General features: G+C 46.2%; 1 protein-coding gene across 1 annotated transcript in view; it reads left to right on the top strand.

The window, feature by feature from the left end:
* Tcerg1l (transcription elongation regulator 1 like) overlaps nucleotides 1-17614 on the top strand; it is a 183102-nt gene that overhangs the window by 30799 nt on the left and 134689 nt on the right. Inside the window, exon 4 of the mRNA XM_032892375.1 lies at nucleotides 6370-6567. Within this exon, the coding sequence (XP_032748266.1) occupies nucleotides 6370-6567 (198 nt within the window). The remainder of the gene's footprint in view (nucleotides 1-6369; nucleotides 6568-17614) is intronic.

Here is a 17614-nt window from a genome sequence, read left to right on the forward strand (position 1 = left end):
TGCAAAAGCAGTGAGATGAATTTATGTGGAGAAAAATGATAGCTAAAATATAGAAGGTTGCACTGTTAAGATTGACAGTCACATGAGTTAGAATACTCAAGAGCCCTCGAGGGTACAGTCTAGGGTCTGTGTTATGGGTTTAAGGGGGAGGAAGGACTGGTTTCTAAGGGTAATTATCTACTTTGATTCATAGATTGAGTTATTTAATCATGTATGTACTATCCGTGCCCCATTCTGTAATGCATCTGGCTTTAATAACATCCACATCAATTATGTATATGCAAAAGATGATACAAAAGGGTCTCTCTGCATATGCCCTCAAAACCAGTTTAATACAGATTAACTCTTCTATTCTTTATACCTGGATACATCTGGAATAAACTTGAGTAGACACTGATTGTTACCAGGAGTGGGGAAACATCTTTGTTCAAAGATGAGAATGCATGTATCCTGTTGCAGGTGAGGGATGGTGGGGTTCTGGGTGCTTTGTTTGGGGAGGGGTTGTAGGTACAGTACATACAATTGAAGGAAGAAGTTTACTAAGTGCATTGTTAAAAGAGTCCAGGTGTACATAAACTCCAAACCCAGTGGGGGTGATTCCCAGGATGTAAACTGTCTCCTATGCTTGCTTGCCTCATAAGAACAAGGGCAGCAGCAGCTGAAGTTGAGCCCATACTGATGTGTCTCATGAACCCGGCCCCATGCTGCTTTCAAGGAAGCACCTAGTTAATTACTGGTTTGTTTAAAACATTGACTTTTATAAGTAATCCTTATGGGATGGCTGTGCTGGCTTCTGTCTTCGCTGGCTTAGCAGGTTTTTCTGGCTGTACCTATCTTATCTTACTATTTATTTACTCAACTAAGGGATTTTCTCAAGTCCTTTGGGGAAAGGCAGTTCCTGTCATTATTTATCAGTTGACACAGGTTATTGAGCACTTGCTTGCTTATACTCCAAACTCAGCTGAGAGGCAGATCTCAGGGGGCGCAGTTGGCATCCGGGTTCTCTTGGCTCCACACATTTCCTGGCTGGTGTTCTCAAGCAGCAGGTACCCAGCAGCATTTATCTATTTGTGTCCAGTGATGCCTCATGCCTTGCATCTATCATATCGTCTTCCAGTCCCATAGCTGTGTGCAGCTTGGCACAGAGATGCTCTGCTGTGATCCAGGACTGGGAGCTGAGATAGAAGGAGAAGCCAACAGCAGCCTCATTCTTTCTCCCACGCTTGTAAACTCTGAATCTCTGTGCTAAAGGCCACCAGTACTGTGAGTGTGAATTCTGTTTGTGAACTTGATTAGATTGAAAACAATTGGGGGTGAGAGTAAAGGATCCCTCAGGGTGTGTATGCCTGAGAGGACTTCTACAGAGGATTAAGTTGTAAAGGCTCAGATATTTGCATAGAAGAACGTCTGGATGGGTTCACAGTGGGACCATGTTACTGGTAGGTAGTGAATGGGAGGAGGCAGCGTCTGTTTGGAGGAGCTAGGGGCCCATGCCTGTGGTGTTGGCCTTTGGCATGGCCTAGTTCTGTACACTCTTACCTCTGCATCCTGTCTGTGGTGATGTAAGCTACTCTGCCATACCTTTCCTGCTGTGGTAGACCAAACCCTCTAAAACTGTGAGCAAAAGATATTGGTCTCCATTATGGTGTCATGCCAGGTGCTGGGTCACAGTAACGGGAAGACATAGGAAACACAGCGCTTTCCTTCTCAAAGCACCTTCTGTTTGCTGTCATGATCTGTGGCCTGTAGAGGAGGGTTAGCAACTACTGTGGGCCTCTCAGTGGCTCTGATGTCTTTGAGGTTAGGGGCCACAGGGGCCTGGGGCTCAGACAGTCTGAGGGAGATGGGACCTCTTCTCTCCCCATCATCAACCAACACTGGATCCACTGTCCATGCTGCTTGTTAACTTTTTGTCACCACTGGTATTTGACAGATATTGTAAAGACATTGGGAGGTGGTGCAATTTTGTATGAAGCAAAATGAACTCAACATTTTTTTTTAATCTCAGTTTTTAAAGGGAAGATTAATGAGTCATAGTTATTTTGCTTTTAAGTTGACAGATGATTTTTGGCAACAGAAATCACGTGGTGATTAAAAACGTTTTCATATTTCTAGCTGCAAAATGCTTTCACCTGCGTTAGCATCTGTTTCTTTTTATAATGGTAACTTTCTCTTTCATTAGTCAAGGTCACTTTCATTTTGAAGACTAGAGTAAGTTTATTTCAGAAACTTCACCAGGTGGCACATGGCTGAGATCCCCAGGCCTGACTCTGTCTTATAAAGGGAAGACATGATGACATGACGTCCGTGTGTTCTGCGAGGTTCCCAACTCATGGTGTCTTGCTGGAGCTTGCTTTAGTAGTACAGGTCTTTTTATTTTCAGACTACATTGTCGACTTTGGAGTGTATGGTCATTAACACTTCTACAGGGATGGAAGGAGGGTTCCACTCACAGGTCCCATTTCAGTCTGTCTCTGCGGCCTAGACACTGGTCTGATGGGAGGGGCTTCTGAATAGGGAGCTCATTCCATCAGAAGATCAGAAGACAATGGAAGAGAATTGAGCCTTTAATATGTACTGGATAGAGTAGGGGATCAAGGAAATAATGACTTTTCACCCTGTTTCTTCTTCAGAATGCACACAGAATACACAGTCTAGGCTGGGGCCCTAAACTTGAGTACTCAAGGTTTTATGGATCTTGACTTAGGGGTTGGTGGAGGCAAGGACCTAGAAGGGGAAGCGTGGGTCAGCATGGGGTTTTGTTTGATTCTTTGGGGTCTCTCTCACCTGTCCTCTCAGGTAGAGAGATTTGGATAGAAAGGTACAACCTCTGCCAAGGAAGCAAAATAGAGGACCATGACTATCCCTGGGGATGGGGTCTTGTCCCCTCCTTGTAGAACTTGCCTGTCATTTATACCTGCTGTGCACACAACCTGATCAGGAACACAGCTTCTGAGATGCCTGCTAGGGACATCCCTGGTAATTCCCGGAAAAACCACTCGCATTCTGTACTGACCTTCAGGTTCCAGTCTGTGAGCTGTGTCTGGGGGACACTAGCACACTAACCATATCTACAAAAACCTTAGGTCCTTTAGATGTCCCAAACTGTCCTGTCCTTCCTACACAGAGCTAGGTTCCCTGTGGAAGGCTGTTCCCTAGAGCTCTCAGTGGGCTCCATTCGGACAGGGCTGCAGAGAAGCTAGAGAAGAGGCAAATACTTCTTGTCTGTATCCTATGGCTCGTGAGGGACTGTGCTTGGGGGGCTAAGAGTCAGTGTCCTGGGCAACTGGTTCCTATAAGTTTCTGGATGGGCACAACTTGGGTCTAGTATGGATGAGAGACATTGTTGTAGAGTAGAGAGCCAGGTATTATGGAGAGAGAGTTCCCAGGAGCACCTGGCTGGGCAGGATGAGGGTCACATTGTGGAAGCCTGAGGGAGTTTACATTCCTCTAGTGTAGTAGGGGTTTCTGAGGACTCTTATACTTGGACCCTCCTACTCTCCCTGAGCCCCACCCCCACTGCTGCCTGATCAGCCCTCTGAACTTCTGGCATTTCTTCATGCTACTGAGCATATCACATGCCTAATTACATTCTAACTATATTTTCTGTAGCCATAGTGAAATGAATAGATGTGGATCCTTGAGGGGGGAGATGGCCCTTAGTAAGAAACACTCAAGTAAGACTTAAAGTGTATCAGAACATTCAAAATGTCCTTGTTAACTGACCTTACACACTGAAAGTGCTGACAATGTTTTGGCCTCCAGCACTGTTTTATGGTGACTGGAATGAAGTAATTTATTGGCTCAGCTGTGTACACATGGCGACTTCCAACAGGGAGCACCTATGACGAAGGTGAGGATGTGAATATGGCATGCGTATACAGTACTCTGTTTTCTGGGTGTCCTGATTCCTTGGCTTTTGGAAGCTGTGTGAGGATGAGGCTGTTGATTCTGTAATTCATTATGATGAAGGCAAACACACATGGGGATTTTGACACATTCCCTTATTGTTCAGACTTCCAACAGAGAGAAGGGCACAGGCCTCCGTAGGGAATAGGACACTTGCTCCATTTCACCAGTCGTCTATGGTGTGTTTCTAATCATAAAGGTGGTACATTCATGATAGCAGTGATTTCAAATGTGTGTATGGTAATACAGAACTCCTATAGTGAGATGGGAGATGGAGGCAGGAGAAATTCTGGAAGCTTCTGGGCCAGCAGTTTGGCATGCACAATAGCGAGCAAGAGACCACTTTAGACAAGATGGAAGATGGAAGCCAATGATGGATACCTGAGGCTGTCTTCTGTCCTCTAGGTGTGTGCCCTGTCACATGCCTGCCTGCCCATACATACATGATCATGCACACATATCGTACACATGTGCAAAGATTAAAAACAAACAAAAACAATGCCCCAGGCCACGTGACTCCTCAACTGTGTTGTTTACCGAAGGAACTAAAAAGCATGCCCATGAGAAAGTCTGTGGGCAGATGCTTATAGCAGCCTTGAGCATAATTGTCAAAACCTGCAAGCAGCCAGAACGCCCCTCAGCATGCAAGGGGAAAATTAACGGTGGTATGTGTTTATAATGAAATATTACTCAATGATAAAAAGAAATGTGCTATTGAGTCAGAACAAAGATAGGAAGGGAACTGCTGTGATGCTCACTGAGTGGAGGCAAGCCACCGAAAGGGCTGCACAATGATGCCTGGCAATTGCGTGATGCTCTGCAAAAGGCCAAACTTTGATGCTTTGGGATCAGTGGCTGGGTATGGTGGTGTGTGTGTTGGAGGTGAGGGCAGAACAGAAGGGGCAGGTGCAGCAGCTGCCTGTTGTTAAACTCTTGCATGGGATGCTACGTGAATACATCTCACAGCTGTCGCAGTCCACAGGGTGTATGCCAGAAAAGAACCCGTGGAAGGAAAGCTGGCCTTTAGTTAACAGTGTGTCAGTCTGAGCTGATGGTTGGTGACATGTAGCACCCTGGGGAGGGTGGTAATGACAAGGGAACTGTGGAGGGCTCTGGGGGAGCCCAGTAGCTCCTGCCAAGTTGTTCTGTAAGTATAATTTTAAAAGATGGTCTGTGCCCCTCTTAGGGAATTTGTAAATGTGGAAAGACAGGGAGAGAAAATCAACTATGATTCTGACACCTGGACATGTGCAGTCAGAACATCTCCCCACCCCCACCCCCCATGGCTATGTTTCTTAAATCTGATTTCACAATGTCCAATACTTTCTTAGTTACCTTCAGACTTCTCTCTCCCTTGTGGATACCTCCCTTGAGGTCCACATTCAACACCCTGTCTTTTAGCCTGTTCAGAACTCAGCCATGTCCCCTGATTGATCATATACAAAAGACAGCCAGGGTAAGACCTTGACAAGAAAGCAGATCTTTCTCCCATCTGAGCCTGCCCACTGTTCTGCAGCAAACCTTACCATCCACACACCCGTGTCCACCTGCCTCACCTCACCACTCTACCACGCCACTCTTCTTCACTTTGCGTCTCAGTTTCCTCGAAGCTCCTGTGTCACATGGGGCAGCACCTATCCCAGAACTTTTACACTTTCTGGTACTTCTTCCCAGGGACCAGCATGACTCATTCTCCTGCTCCAAAATAATTGTGCTATGGGTTCTCACCTCAGAAAAGATCTTCCCTCAATAATGACACTCATAGGTCCATCGCCCTTGACTTATGCCCACCAACCTACATCATAAAACCAACTTTGGAGAAATGTGTCCACTGTCCACTTCCTTTTGGAAAGGTTTTAGGAATTCAGGCATTCCATCTGGTCATTGCTTAGCACCTTGTCAACTCCCAAAAGATGATTGGTTGTAGGGCCATAAGGTTGATGTTTAAAAGTGAGTTTGCAGCTTGAATTGCTTACTGTCAGTAGCCTTGATATCATCCCTGGATTCTGTATTAGGATCATATGGGAGAGCCTGAGTGAGTACTGATTTCTCTGCTGGATTGGGGCAGGTGGCCAGCATCCTGAATCCCAGTGCTTTGGGACCCATTCCATCCTGACCTGGCCCATAATCACACCTTTCTGCAGATCCTCCTCACCTTGATCCTCTAGGGTCATCCTCCAGGTTACTTCAGATGACCCACATCACACATGTGTACTACAGTGACTCTATTTCCCTTTATGGTGTGCATGTCCTGGCTCTTCCTTGGTGACTTCAGTAACGTGGCACTTTGAGCATCACACAATGAAGTGTATGTATTGAAGGATAAGATTCTCTCTGGGGACAATGCTAACCAGTACAGAATGTCACTGAAGGGGGTGGCGTTCCATGTCTTCGAGGGTACTGTTATCTGAAATGGATGTGTACGTGTCACATGTGCTAACCTTGGTCTCTCTCCCACAGGTGGTTGCCATGACAGCCTTAAGCCAATCAGCAGGGGTCCCACCATCACCATCACTGCTGCCACAGCTGCTGCAGCTACTGCCATGGTCTCTGTAGACCCTGAGGAACTCCGGGGTCTGAGCCCCTCCATCATGCAGCCCTGCCATTTCCTGACATTGACCCCCATCAGAATCCCCCTCCGGACTGCCCCATTCTCAGGTAGGAACATTGTGCCACCTGAAAAGGTCATAACTGCTTTCAGAACTGAGAAGCAGGGCCAGCTGGGCCGAGGGGCTCGGTGTCTTGCCACTGTCTCTGGACACATGCCGTGGGTTTTTGGAGGCCAGATCAAGTGTATGTGGGGCATTCAGTTGGGATTGTGTGGTGCTTGCTCAATGCCAGACTGTACAAATACACATGGACTCCATGAAGCATGACTTGACAGTGTCCATGTGGCTTTTCGTATGTTCCTGTGTGAAGAGATAAGACCCCTTTGCAACTCATATAGATACTTCATGACCCTGAGATCTCAGCCATTTCCTTGTGTGGCGGCACATGTCAGAGAGCAAGGGTGGCTCACCCAAGTAAAACAACTGACGGAGCTAGTGATACGGCAGGTCTCACTGCTGAGCTCCACGCCGCTCTCCTTTGTCTTGATTTGAGCTAGTGCCGTGGGCATGTGGGAAGTCCTGCCCATCTGGCAGGGTCAGGGGGTGGCAAAAGGCATGATGGCCCCTGAAGCATTGGTCCTCAGGGTACTGAGCTTTTGTGGAGAATTGGAGAAGATGAACTTGAGGTATCTCAGCATCCTGAGGTGCAGAGGGTCAGAAGTGTGGGCTCTTGTGTTGTGGAATGGGTCCCAGGCTGGCCATATTATCTGCTGTGCCCATGTGATGTGCTTGCTGCTCTCTGTGCTGTATTTGTTGGCTGGCATCAGTGTGCCCCGTGTCCTGTGCAATGCTGATTTCTTCAAACACGATAGCAATGTCAGCTTGGAACGTTAGAGGGTGACTCTTCCATCCCCGAGTCTTAGCTGCTTTTGAGAATTGGCCGTGTGCTGTGGTAGAGCTTTTCCAGTAAGTCTTCCGGAGAGAGGTTGACATTCCTATATCAGTAATCCAAAGCCAGGAATTCTCAGCACTGATTTGATTCCATAGGTCAGAGAATTCCACTTTAGAAAACTTTATGCATGAAATTGTTTAAAACAGTATATGAAATAAACTCAAGCCTGTGTACATATTATAGAAAATGAATAAACTTGTGTTTAGACTTGATGTCTTATTATGTATATGTAAATATTCCAAGATCTGGAAATATTCCAAAGTTTGCAACCGAGCATTTGGATACGGGATGTTTAATTGCTGTACTCTCAACAACAGGGAAGCTATCACTAGGTGAGACACATGCATGCACATATATGCACATGTAAGCATATGCTATGCATATGTGCACCCACATGTTCTGCACATGGATATTATTTCACATGCATACAAGGCAATGATAACCCATGTTCCAGGTTTTTAATGTTCTTTCAGTTAATGATTATCTTCCTGGTGAATCTTACATGGTTCGTTTCAACTAGACCTTTGGCCTCTGTGTTCCTCTCTCAGGCTCATACACTAGCTGACTAGTAGCACGCTTATTGCCCAGAATGAAATCTGTATTCCATTCCAGTGTGCTCTGAGCTCTCATTTAGATGTGATGGGAACACGCCCTTGGGCAATCTGTGTTTGAAGCCCACATCCTGCTGTGTGAAGCTGGGGGCTAAAACCCCTCAGTCCACTGATGCATATAAAAGTTTATCTTGAAACTAGACACTGTACTGCCTGCCCTGGCTTTCCTTTCTAGCTCTAGTGAAATGTAGGGGTGTCCAAGCCAGGGCTTCTTTGGGAGGTGTGGCAACCTGGTTGTGTTGGCCAGAGTCTCTTGTCTGACTGGGCACAGAAGGCCGTTGAAGGGTGCTGGATTTAGTTCTTGTGAAAAAGCCACCTCAAGTGCCTTTGAGCTTCTGAAAGGAGCTGGAAGGATGCACGACTTGCCCATCGTTCTGATTAGCTTTATGTAAACTTGACAGATGCTCAAGTCATTTTGGAAGAGGGAACCTCAATTGAGAAAGTGTCCCCACCAGATTAGCATATGCACAAACCTGTGGTGCATTTGATTGATGATTGGTGTAGTGGGGGTCTCAGTTCACTGTGGGCTGTGTCACACATGGGCTGGTAGTCGTGGGTGCTATAAGAAAGCAGGCTGAGCAAGTCATGGGGAGCAAGACAGGATGCAGCACCCCTCTATGGTCTCTGCTTCAGTTCCTGCCCTGACTCCTTCAATGATGGACTGTAATCTGGGACTTGTAAGATGGAATAACCCTTTTCCTCTCCAAGTTACTATATATATATATATATATATATATCTCGCAGCAATACAAACCCAAACCAAGACTCCTGTTAAGCTCTAGGCCTGTTTCTAAGCTACTTTCAGGAGTCCATGGAATGAGAGAAGTAGTGAAGGAACAACTTTTCAGAGCACCAGTTTGCCAGGAAAATCCTGGCACCCCTGCAAATGGTGAGCCAGGCTGGGATCAGGAAGAAGACAAAGTCCTCACTGAGCTCGGTGTGGAGTGAAGTGGAGGAGACAGGCTTAGATGGACAGAGAAGGCAGGTCTGACGCAGCATGTTGCCTATGCAAGCGTCTCTGCAGCCTGTGGTATATCTGCAGTGAGCAAACTGTGCATGATGGAAGGGTAATTCCCATTTAAGATGATGAGTCTGCCTAGTGCGTGATGTAAAAAGCCAGAAGCCCCAGAGGCTTCATACAGTTTGGGTTAATGAGGCTCAACTGAGGACAATTTTGCCTCTTGGGGATATCACACAACCACTGGAGATGAATTTTGGTTATGTCAGCATGTGTATGGGGGTTGGATTCTGCAATCCTTATGACAGCCCCATGTCCTACCTCCATATAAAACCCCTGGTTTAAATTAGAATATCATTTACAAAACTTTGAGACCTTGTATTGGGGCAACATGGATAAGCTCTGCTGGGCAGGGAGGACAGTGTGTGTGTGTGTGTGTGTGTGTGTGTGTGTGTGTGTGTGTGTGTGTGTGCATGTGCATGTGTTCCATTAGCTGAAGTACGGGAAGGAAATATCTCCGTGAAGACAAGTAAGCCAGAGGAGTTACACTGTCTGTAGCCCTGGTGTGTGTAGAGTTCTAAATGTATTTTCAAAGAGCCAGGGGCCAGCTCCTAGCTCAGTTATAATGAAGCTGTCTCCTTTGATGTGTAATGTGCATGGCCAAAGCCTGTGGCTGCTCTCCATGGGCCAGACACCTGTGGAACTTGTCCCTCTTCTGGACTGTGTGTCTTTCCTGTACTCCTGAGTGAAGGATAGGTTACAGATGTGGGTCTGTGGACTCAGTGACATCCCTGATCCAGCATCCTGTTGGGTCCTTGTTGGGTTGAGAAGAGCTGCTCTGTGGAATCTAATGCTGCTGGTCTCTCACCTGTCCCTGAATTCCACTTGGGGCAGAGGGCAGTAGGAGCAGGGTCATTTGGAGACATCTGTTCAGCTGACAGGGCAGGCTGGTGGCTGAAGGAGCCACCAGGGAAGGAGAACAGAGCAGGGACCTTCACTTTTCACTGTTCCTCAGGGTTTCAGATTACAAAAGCAACATAAGCAGGGGAACAGAGGTCTTGGGCATCACAGTCTGGGTGCCAAGGACAAGAAGGGGGGCAGAGGATGTGGAGCAGAGCCCACATGCCTTTCTGGTGTTTCCAAAAAGGACAGGCCTGGCTTGCAGTCACTGGACCAAGTTATGCTAAGACCTTTGCTAGGAAAAGTGAGTCAGGTACCTGATGCCCTTCCCATCAGATGAAGTATCTGACATGGCTTTTCTCCAAAGAATGATAGAGTTGATTTTTAAAGTGCAACCCACCCTTTCCAAGGCTCTCAAGTGAGGAAGGTGATATGGGAGCATGGAGACACTGTCTCTAGTATCGCCAATTACGATCAGATACAAATATTAGAAAGTACCATCTGCTGCAGAGACCGTTCGCCACCTGTTCTCTCGCTTCCAGAACTATTTATTGGTTTAAATTTAGCATGCCGTTTTGCCCCAGAACAGCTGGGCAGTGACGATTTTCTTTGTCTCCCAGTGACTTGCCAGCTAAGCCACATACCAAGTTCAAGAACTCCCAGGGCATCAGGGTCGCCCATGGCCTTTCAAGTGATGGCAGCTCTCTCATTAGGGAAGTCCACAGCTGCTAGGCTACCTCTGACTACAGAGAGCCAGCCGCTTGGGGTAAAGTTGGCCTCTTTTTCTATTTTATTATTATTTTTAACTACATGAATTATTCCTTCCTCCACTATAATAAAAAGTGTCATAATACATATTATGGTTTTAGAGATTTCCAGAGACAAAAATTCATAAAGCCTGTAGCAATATAATCACTGATACTCCCAAATGCCTGGCACCTGGATGGAGGTCACTCTGCCTAGAGGGAATCATGATTGAATGTAAACAAGCGAGCAGAAGGCTCTGGGTAGTTATTATTTCTGATGGGGAGCTCTATAAGAATGCCCTGAGCAGGCAATCCTACACGAAGCTGTGGGGGAGGGGCAGAACTGACTCTGTGGGAATCCTGTTGCTGGGATCTCAAAGAAAGGACTGTGCACACTGGAAGTCCTCCACACCACATTGCCCACTTCCTACCATTACCGCCCAGAACCTCCCATTCCTCACTCCTTCTCCAGGAATCTACACACTTTGGGGGCGATATTTGCTGTCTCTGCCATGATATCCTACCCACTCTGTCTTTGAAAAGGAACCTGGAAATATATCCTCACCCCAAAGGACTTTAGTGCTGGAGACATCTGCTGCCTCCCTGAAAGGGGGCTGACAGGACACAGCCATTGATCTCTCTCCACCTGGCCCCCTCCATTTCAGAGGTAATGAACCCCTACAGTCATTTCCTCTGCAGCTTGTGAAATGCCATCTTCTCCTGTAGATGTGTCAGCCCTGGCCAGGCTGGATGCTGCCTAGTGGGGTTCTGCTGAATTTAACAGAAACAAGATGCATTTACACATTCTTCTGTGACTGTGTTTTTGTATGTGGTCCTTAGTGTGTCCCTAAAACTCATGCTAGCAGGTCACCTGTTCACACAGGCTGCATGCTTGTGGCCGGCAGGGGGGGTGGTGGTGGTTGGTGGGGGCATCGGGGACACTTTCAGAAACGCCACAGAACACTGCACCTTCCTTTTGAGAAATGCTTTCTTTCTCTGCTTCTGACTCCACTCTGCTGGTGCCCCTCCCAAGAGCCTTTGCCAGGTCCCTAGAAATGACCCATTCACCTTCCGCATTCCCATGGCCTCATTCTGGAAGGAACTCCCTCAACCTGATATCCTATGTTTCCAGAGGTTCCTGAGTTTTTCATAATAGATCTCAATATGTGTATATTATAGAGAAGGCAGAACCCCATGTCTTCTCTAGTCTTCTAGTAAGTAAACTGATTGCATGGTAGTTCAGAGCAGCAAATATGCCCCCATATGCCAAGCAACTGTCTCAATAGCTTAGGCTGGACCCCTACTCCAATCTTAGAGTACTCTGTCTGTGGTCAGCTTGGGATGTTGCCTCTCTGTACTCTTCTTATCTCTAGCACAGCAAGCCCCCTAGCTGCCTCAGGGCCTCTCAGCCTCTCAGTGCCACATATGGCTGCTTGACCACCACCGAGACAGTGGTGGCCAGGAAGGTGGCCCAAGACCCTGTTCAGCAGTGCACTCTGGGATAACCACCTTCACTTTCTTGTATGCTGACTTTGAGACAATTATCATGGCCAGCAATGATCTTTGGTGTTAATATTTGCTTAGTCTCACCTTCCCCTCTCACCTGGAATGTCTGGTTCACATGTCTCTTTCCACTACATATAACCGGGCTTGAAGAGTTGTTGTCAATACTTCTCTGCTGCATGGCTACAGCTAATGCCCCATCACGGCCTAGTAGCTGGTGCACACATTGAGTGTTCAGTAGAGAGACCCTGGAGTGAGAGCCAGCATGGCTATCCATTTCCTGTAGGACTGAAATGAAAAGTACCTTCCTCTGAAGACGTCTATTCCCACTGGAGCCTGCTTCTGTAATGAGTCATGCTAGAAGCAGGTGTACTAGCTTTGAACCATAGTCATCCTGGGTCTGGTAGGAGCCAAGCTCTCATCACAGAGATGGGTTCAGGACAACTCTGATCAGGTTAGGAGGAGAGTAAGACTGCTCAGTGAGGGGCTTTGAAGCAAGGCCATGATCCCTCCCCTGTTTTCATGATCTCTGCCTTTCTGAAAGCCAAAATTTTCAGCTGAAAGATTCAAGGTTCTCATGTAGCCTGAACCATTACACTGAGGCCAGTGGAGACTGAACCTGAAAGCCCATGTGAGTGGAGGGTAGGATGGCTAGAGGAGACTTAGCCCTAAGCCCCATGTTGATGGAGGGTAGGATGGCCAACACTGAAATGCCTTTCAAGGATCTCTGGTCTTTCTATTGCATCCAGTGTTTCACACCAACCATAATTCACACCCAGTGTCAGGACCATTGTGTTACCCTGATGATCTGGCTGACTTAATGAGAGGAGGCTGGTCTGGAGGTGGTTAAAGTATGCTATAGGGTGTCAAAGCCCCTGAAGCCTGGTGATGGACCATGTTTTGGGGAAAGGTGATAGTCACCTAAGGGATGAGGCCTTGATTGGATTCTGTGAAAAGGAATCTCTCACAGCCATGCAGATGTTCTTCCCAAATGTGTCTACCCTAGTCTCTGAGGGAAACTAATGTACTCATAATTGAGTTTAAAAAAAAAACCCTCAAAATATACAAGGAAGCACTTTTTCATCTCATGTTGTGCATTTCTGGCATTTAGTAAGTTGGCTGTACTGTGTGAGCATCCGGCTGCCTTATCCCAGCACCATTTCCTGATCTGAGAGGAAGACTTGTCTATACCAGGTATCAGTCTGCTTCTGCTCAGAGGCAACCCTGGATGTTTCTACAGCCTTGCCTCTGCTGGAAGTGCCTTATAATGGGGCTGTAGTATCATGATGCCTGTGTCCAGTGTCTCCCAGGCAGTCACAGATGTTTTTCATTTTACTTTGGAAGAATCTTGGTACCAGGGATCTGCTTCTTGAAGTCAGAGCTCTTTTGTCCATTTACTTGGATTTTTTTAATTTGTTGAAAATTCTTAATAATTACATGAAGTTTATCACCAACATAGGTGTCAAGTTTTCTGTACTTTGCTGATTCAGTTTCCAGAAATTTCTTCTTCCTGTGGCATTTGTGCATTTCTTACAGGTCTAAAATTTAGTGATAGGAGGTTATTTCTGGGATCTTCCTTCTTTTAATGTCTAGCTATGTTATGCAGATGCTCTTAAACAAGCAGGTCTTACTACACAGCAGGATTCAACTCTACCTTCTTTGCCCAGGGATGTTCAGGACACCTCAGCCCTTTGTTCCAATAGCCACCTACTTCCATTGGGTTTCTCCCTCTGCCTGTCTAAGGCTACTGAAGGAGACCTGAATTTCCTGTGTCTTAATCTCTGATGCTTTACACAGACTCACTCACTCGAAGGTTCTGCCTTATGTTTTACTGTCTGTGTTTAAACCATTTGACATGCATTATGAAATATGTAGATAGTGGAATGGTTAGTGTAGCTAACCAAATGGGCATCCACCTCTTATATGGGTACCTGATTTTTCCAATCTCAAGACCATCTATCATCCATTTGAATAGTAAGGTCATATTATACATTTGGTATTTAAAGATCTATCTATCTATCTATCTATCTATCTATCTATCTATCTATCTATCTATCTATCTATCTATCTATCTAATTTGCCTGTATGTATATTAACCTGTGTAAGTTTATATATACCACATATGTGCAGGAGCCCTCAGAGGCTAGAAGAGGGCATTGATTTCCCCAGAACTTCAATTACAAGCATATATGAGCCACTGTTGGGTGCTGGGAACCAAACCCAGGTCCTCTGCAAGAATAATAAGTACTTTTAACCACGGAGCCATCTCTTTAGCTGCACATTTGGTCTTTAAACTTTGTCCTGAATAGAGCTGTTACTGCTCCCCCACCTCCGACTATTTGTTTAATTTATTTTTTCTAGATTTGCCATGTAATAATGTCATACACTACTTTTCTCTCCATGCCTGGTTTATTTCATCCAGTGATACATCTTCTGTGTATACATCAGCTTCTTCAGTCATTCATTGAATACCTTGTCACTATAATTTGACTCTTGGGAAGAATGCTACAAGGAGCAGGGATTTCTTTTGAAGATGACCACTTCATTCCTTTGGGTATATACCCAGAGAAGGGAAGTCTAGATCATAAGGTAGTTCTTCTTTAACTTCTTTTGAATCTTATGTGCTGTTGTCCATCATGGCCACATGGACTTCTGTTCCTGCCATCAGTGAGCAAAGGTTTCCCTCTGGAGCCCGTGTACTCTATTCTCCACCAACGCCACCATAGCAGGCTACTCGGTCTCACAGTAGTCTTCATATCCATTCCCTGATGGTGGGAGATGCTACCTGCCTCTGCCCCTACCTTCTGGCCATTCAAATCCCTCCAACAATGAGCAGTCTCTCCTATCCACCCTTTTGTTAACTGTTATGTACATTTTCTTAGAATTATCTTATGAGTACTTAATTTTTTATGTAAATTCCCACTACATATCCAATTTTCACAATTTTTTCTCTTATCCATGGGCTTTTTTTTTTCTTCATTTAGTTGATCTTGGTGGAAGTAGAGGAGGGGGAGATAACGGGGTTTTAGTGAGAGGCAGCACTCAGTGTGGTGGTCCAAGATGTGATGGTTCTACTTTCAATGAACAGAGAAGTGGGTGGGTGCTAGGGTGGATGCTGTGAAGGTTGGGCCAGAGCACAGGACAAAATGTTTTAGGGGATGTTAAGCAGGGCCTTGGAGAAGTTCCTAACCCTTCTTTGGGATCTGGAAAGCTGTCCTTCCTCTACACTCCATATCCTGTTGTCAAGTTTATACTGTGCCAGTGGACTGAAGAGAACTTGCCTCAGGACTCTGGCTGTGCAGAGTAGGGTCTCAATTTCCCTGAAAGTAACATGGGACATAAATGGAAGCTGAGAAGAGTGGGAAATGGAATGTACTAGAAAGTCTGCAGCTTCCCATAAGTAAATGGACTCAGATTGGGTCTCGGGCTACTCAGCTAGCAAAGTTCCACATTTTCATTGTCTTAGTCCTAAGAACTAGGGGTGGTTCAGTAAGGACAGAGTGCCACTTTGACACCTGAGGCCTTGAACTCAGAGCTCTGGGACTCATAAGTGCTTTCTTGCTCTGTCTGTCTCTGTCACTGTCTCTCTGTGTGTCTCTAGGTCTCTGTATGTGTCTCTCTCTGTGTCTCTGTGTCTCTCTGTGTGTCTGTCTCTCTCTCTCTCTGTCTCTCTCTCTGTCTCTCTCTCTCTCTCTCTCCCCTCTCTCCCCCCTCTCTCTCTCCTCTCTCTCTCTCTGTCTCTCTCTGTCTCTCTCTGTCTCTCTCTCTCTCTCTCCTTGCTGCTCTCATTAGGAGTGGTGACAGAGGATCTGGGGCTAGCTTCTCACCCTCCTGTGGTCTTAGAGCTGACACTTCCCTCTGCTTCTCCTCAGCTGAAGCCCCAAGCTGGCTCTGAATCAAGGAACAGCCAGGAATATATGCAGAGTGTCAGACTAATTTGGGGACAGTTTGTACCACCTGTCCTGTCGTAGCTGTGACAGGTTCCTGGTGAGGATGGCCTCTAGGTTAGCAGTTGGAGAACTATCAGCCTCTTTTCTGGCTGCTGATTTCCTTTCCATTACGTCATTAATTCCCCAGGTATTGATATGATGAGTTTTCACTTGGACACAGTGGAAGAGAGCACAGATTAGAAAATTAAAGTAGCCTCAACTCCATTAGCCTTAGGTGAATTCAGCTCTACAGGCAGCCTGTGAGTAATGGGGAGGGTATGTTCTGTGTCTGTGAGATTCTGTACATGCATTTCATCCTTGTAATGGCTAATCTTCAGCTTGACAGGATCTGGATTCTCCTAGGAAACAAGACCCTCCCCATGCCTTGAGGAATTACTAAATCTATGGCCACACTATCTGTACGGGATTATGTTGATTAGGTTAATTGAGGTGGATGGTATCTAGGTCTTCTGCTTCCTGATTGTGGATGTAAAGTGATCAGGTGATTCATACCCTATTGCCTTGATCCCCATTAAGATGGATTGTGTCCTAGCCTGTGAGTTGAAAATAAGCCCTTTCAGGAGACAGGAATATCAGGTTCCTGTCAGCATATATTTCTTGGCATCAGCAATATTGTCTGGGTTTGGTGGCTGTATGTATGTGGGCTGGATCCCCAGGTGGAGCAGTCTCTGAATGGCCGTTCCCTCAGTCTCTGCTCCAAACTTTGTCTCTGCAAACCACCATCCAAAACGTACACATGGACAGACCCATGGCTCCATGCATATGTAGCAGAGGATGGTTTTGTTGGGCACCAATGGGAGGAGAAGCCCTTGGTCCTACTAAGGCTTGACCCCCAGTGTAGGGAAATGTCAGGATGGGGAGGCGGGAAGGGGTGAGTGGATGGGTAGGGGAACACCCTCATAGAAGTAGGGGGATGGGGGATGGGATAGAGGGCTTATGGACAGGAAACCAGGTAAGGGGATAACATTCGAAATGTAAATAAATTAAAACAATCCAATAAAAAGAAAAAAATGAAAATAAGTCCTTTCTCCCTTCAATTGCTTTGTGGGGGTGTTTTACCACAGCAACAGAAAAGAAAACTTAGACAGTCCTTTTCAAATGATGGGCTGGAGACTCCATCAAGAATCCCAGTCAGCCAGCACGGTGGTCCTCCTGAAAGTCTGTAGAATATGGTGGCACACAGGGCTCTGGTGGGCTGTCTCGGCTTCATCCATCTCATTATTATAACTAATACACAGGCAATGTGTTAGCAACTTTTAGATCCTTCTATTAGTTCCTTTTCTGTTGCTTTAATAAAACACCATGGCCAAGCGTCTTAGTCAGTGTTCTATTGCTGTGAAGACACAACATGACCCAGCAGCTCTTATAAAGGAAAACATTTAATTGGGTCTGGCTTACAGTTTCTGGGGTCTAGTCCATAATTGTCAGGGTGGAAAGTGTGGCCATATGTGGGAGGACATGGTACTGGAGAGGGAGCTGAAAGTTCTACATTTCAGATCAGGAGGTAGCAGGAAGAAAGAGAGACGCTGGGCCTGA

Source organism: Rattus rattus, chromosome 2 (genome assembly GCF_011064425.1).
Source record: "Rattus rattus isolate New Zealand chromosome 2, Rrattus_CSIRO_v1, whole genome shotgun sequence".
Lineage (NCBI taxonomy): Eukaryota > Metazoa > Chordata > Mammalia > Rodentia > Muridae > Rattus > Rattus rattus.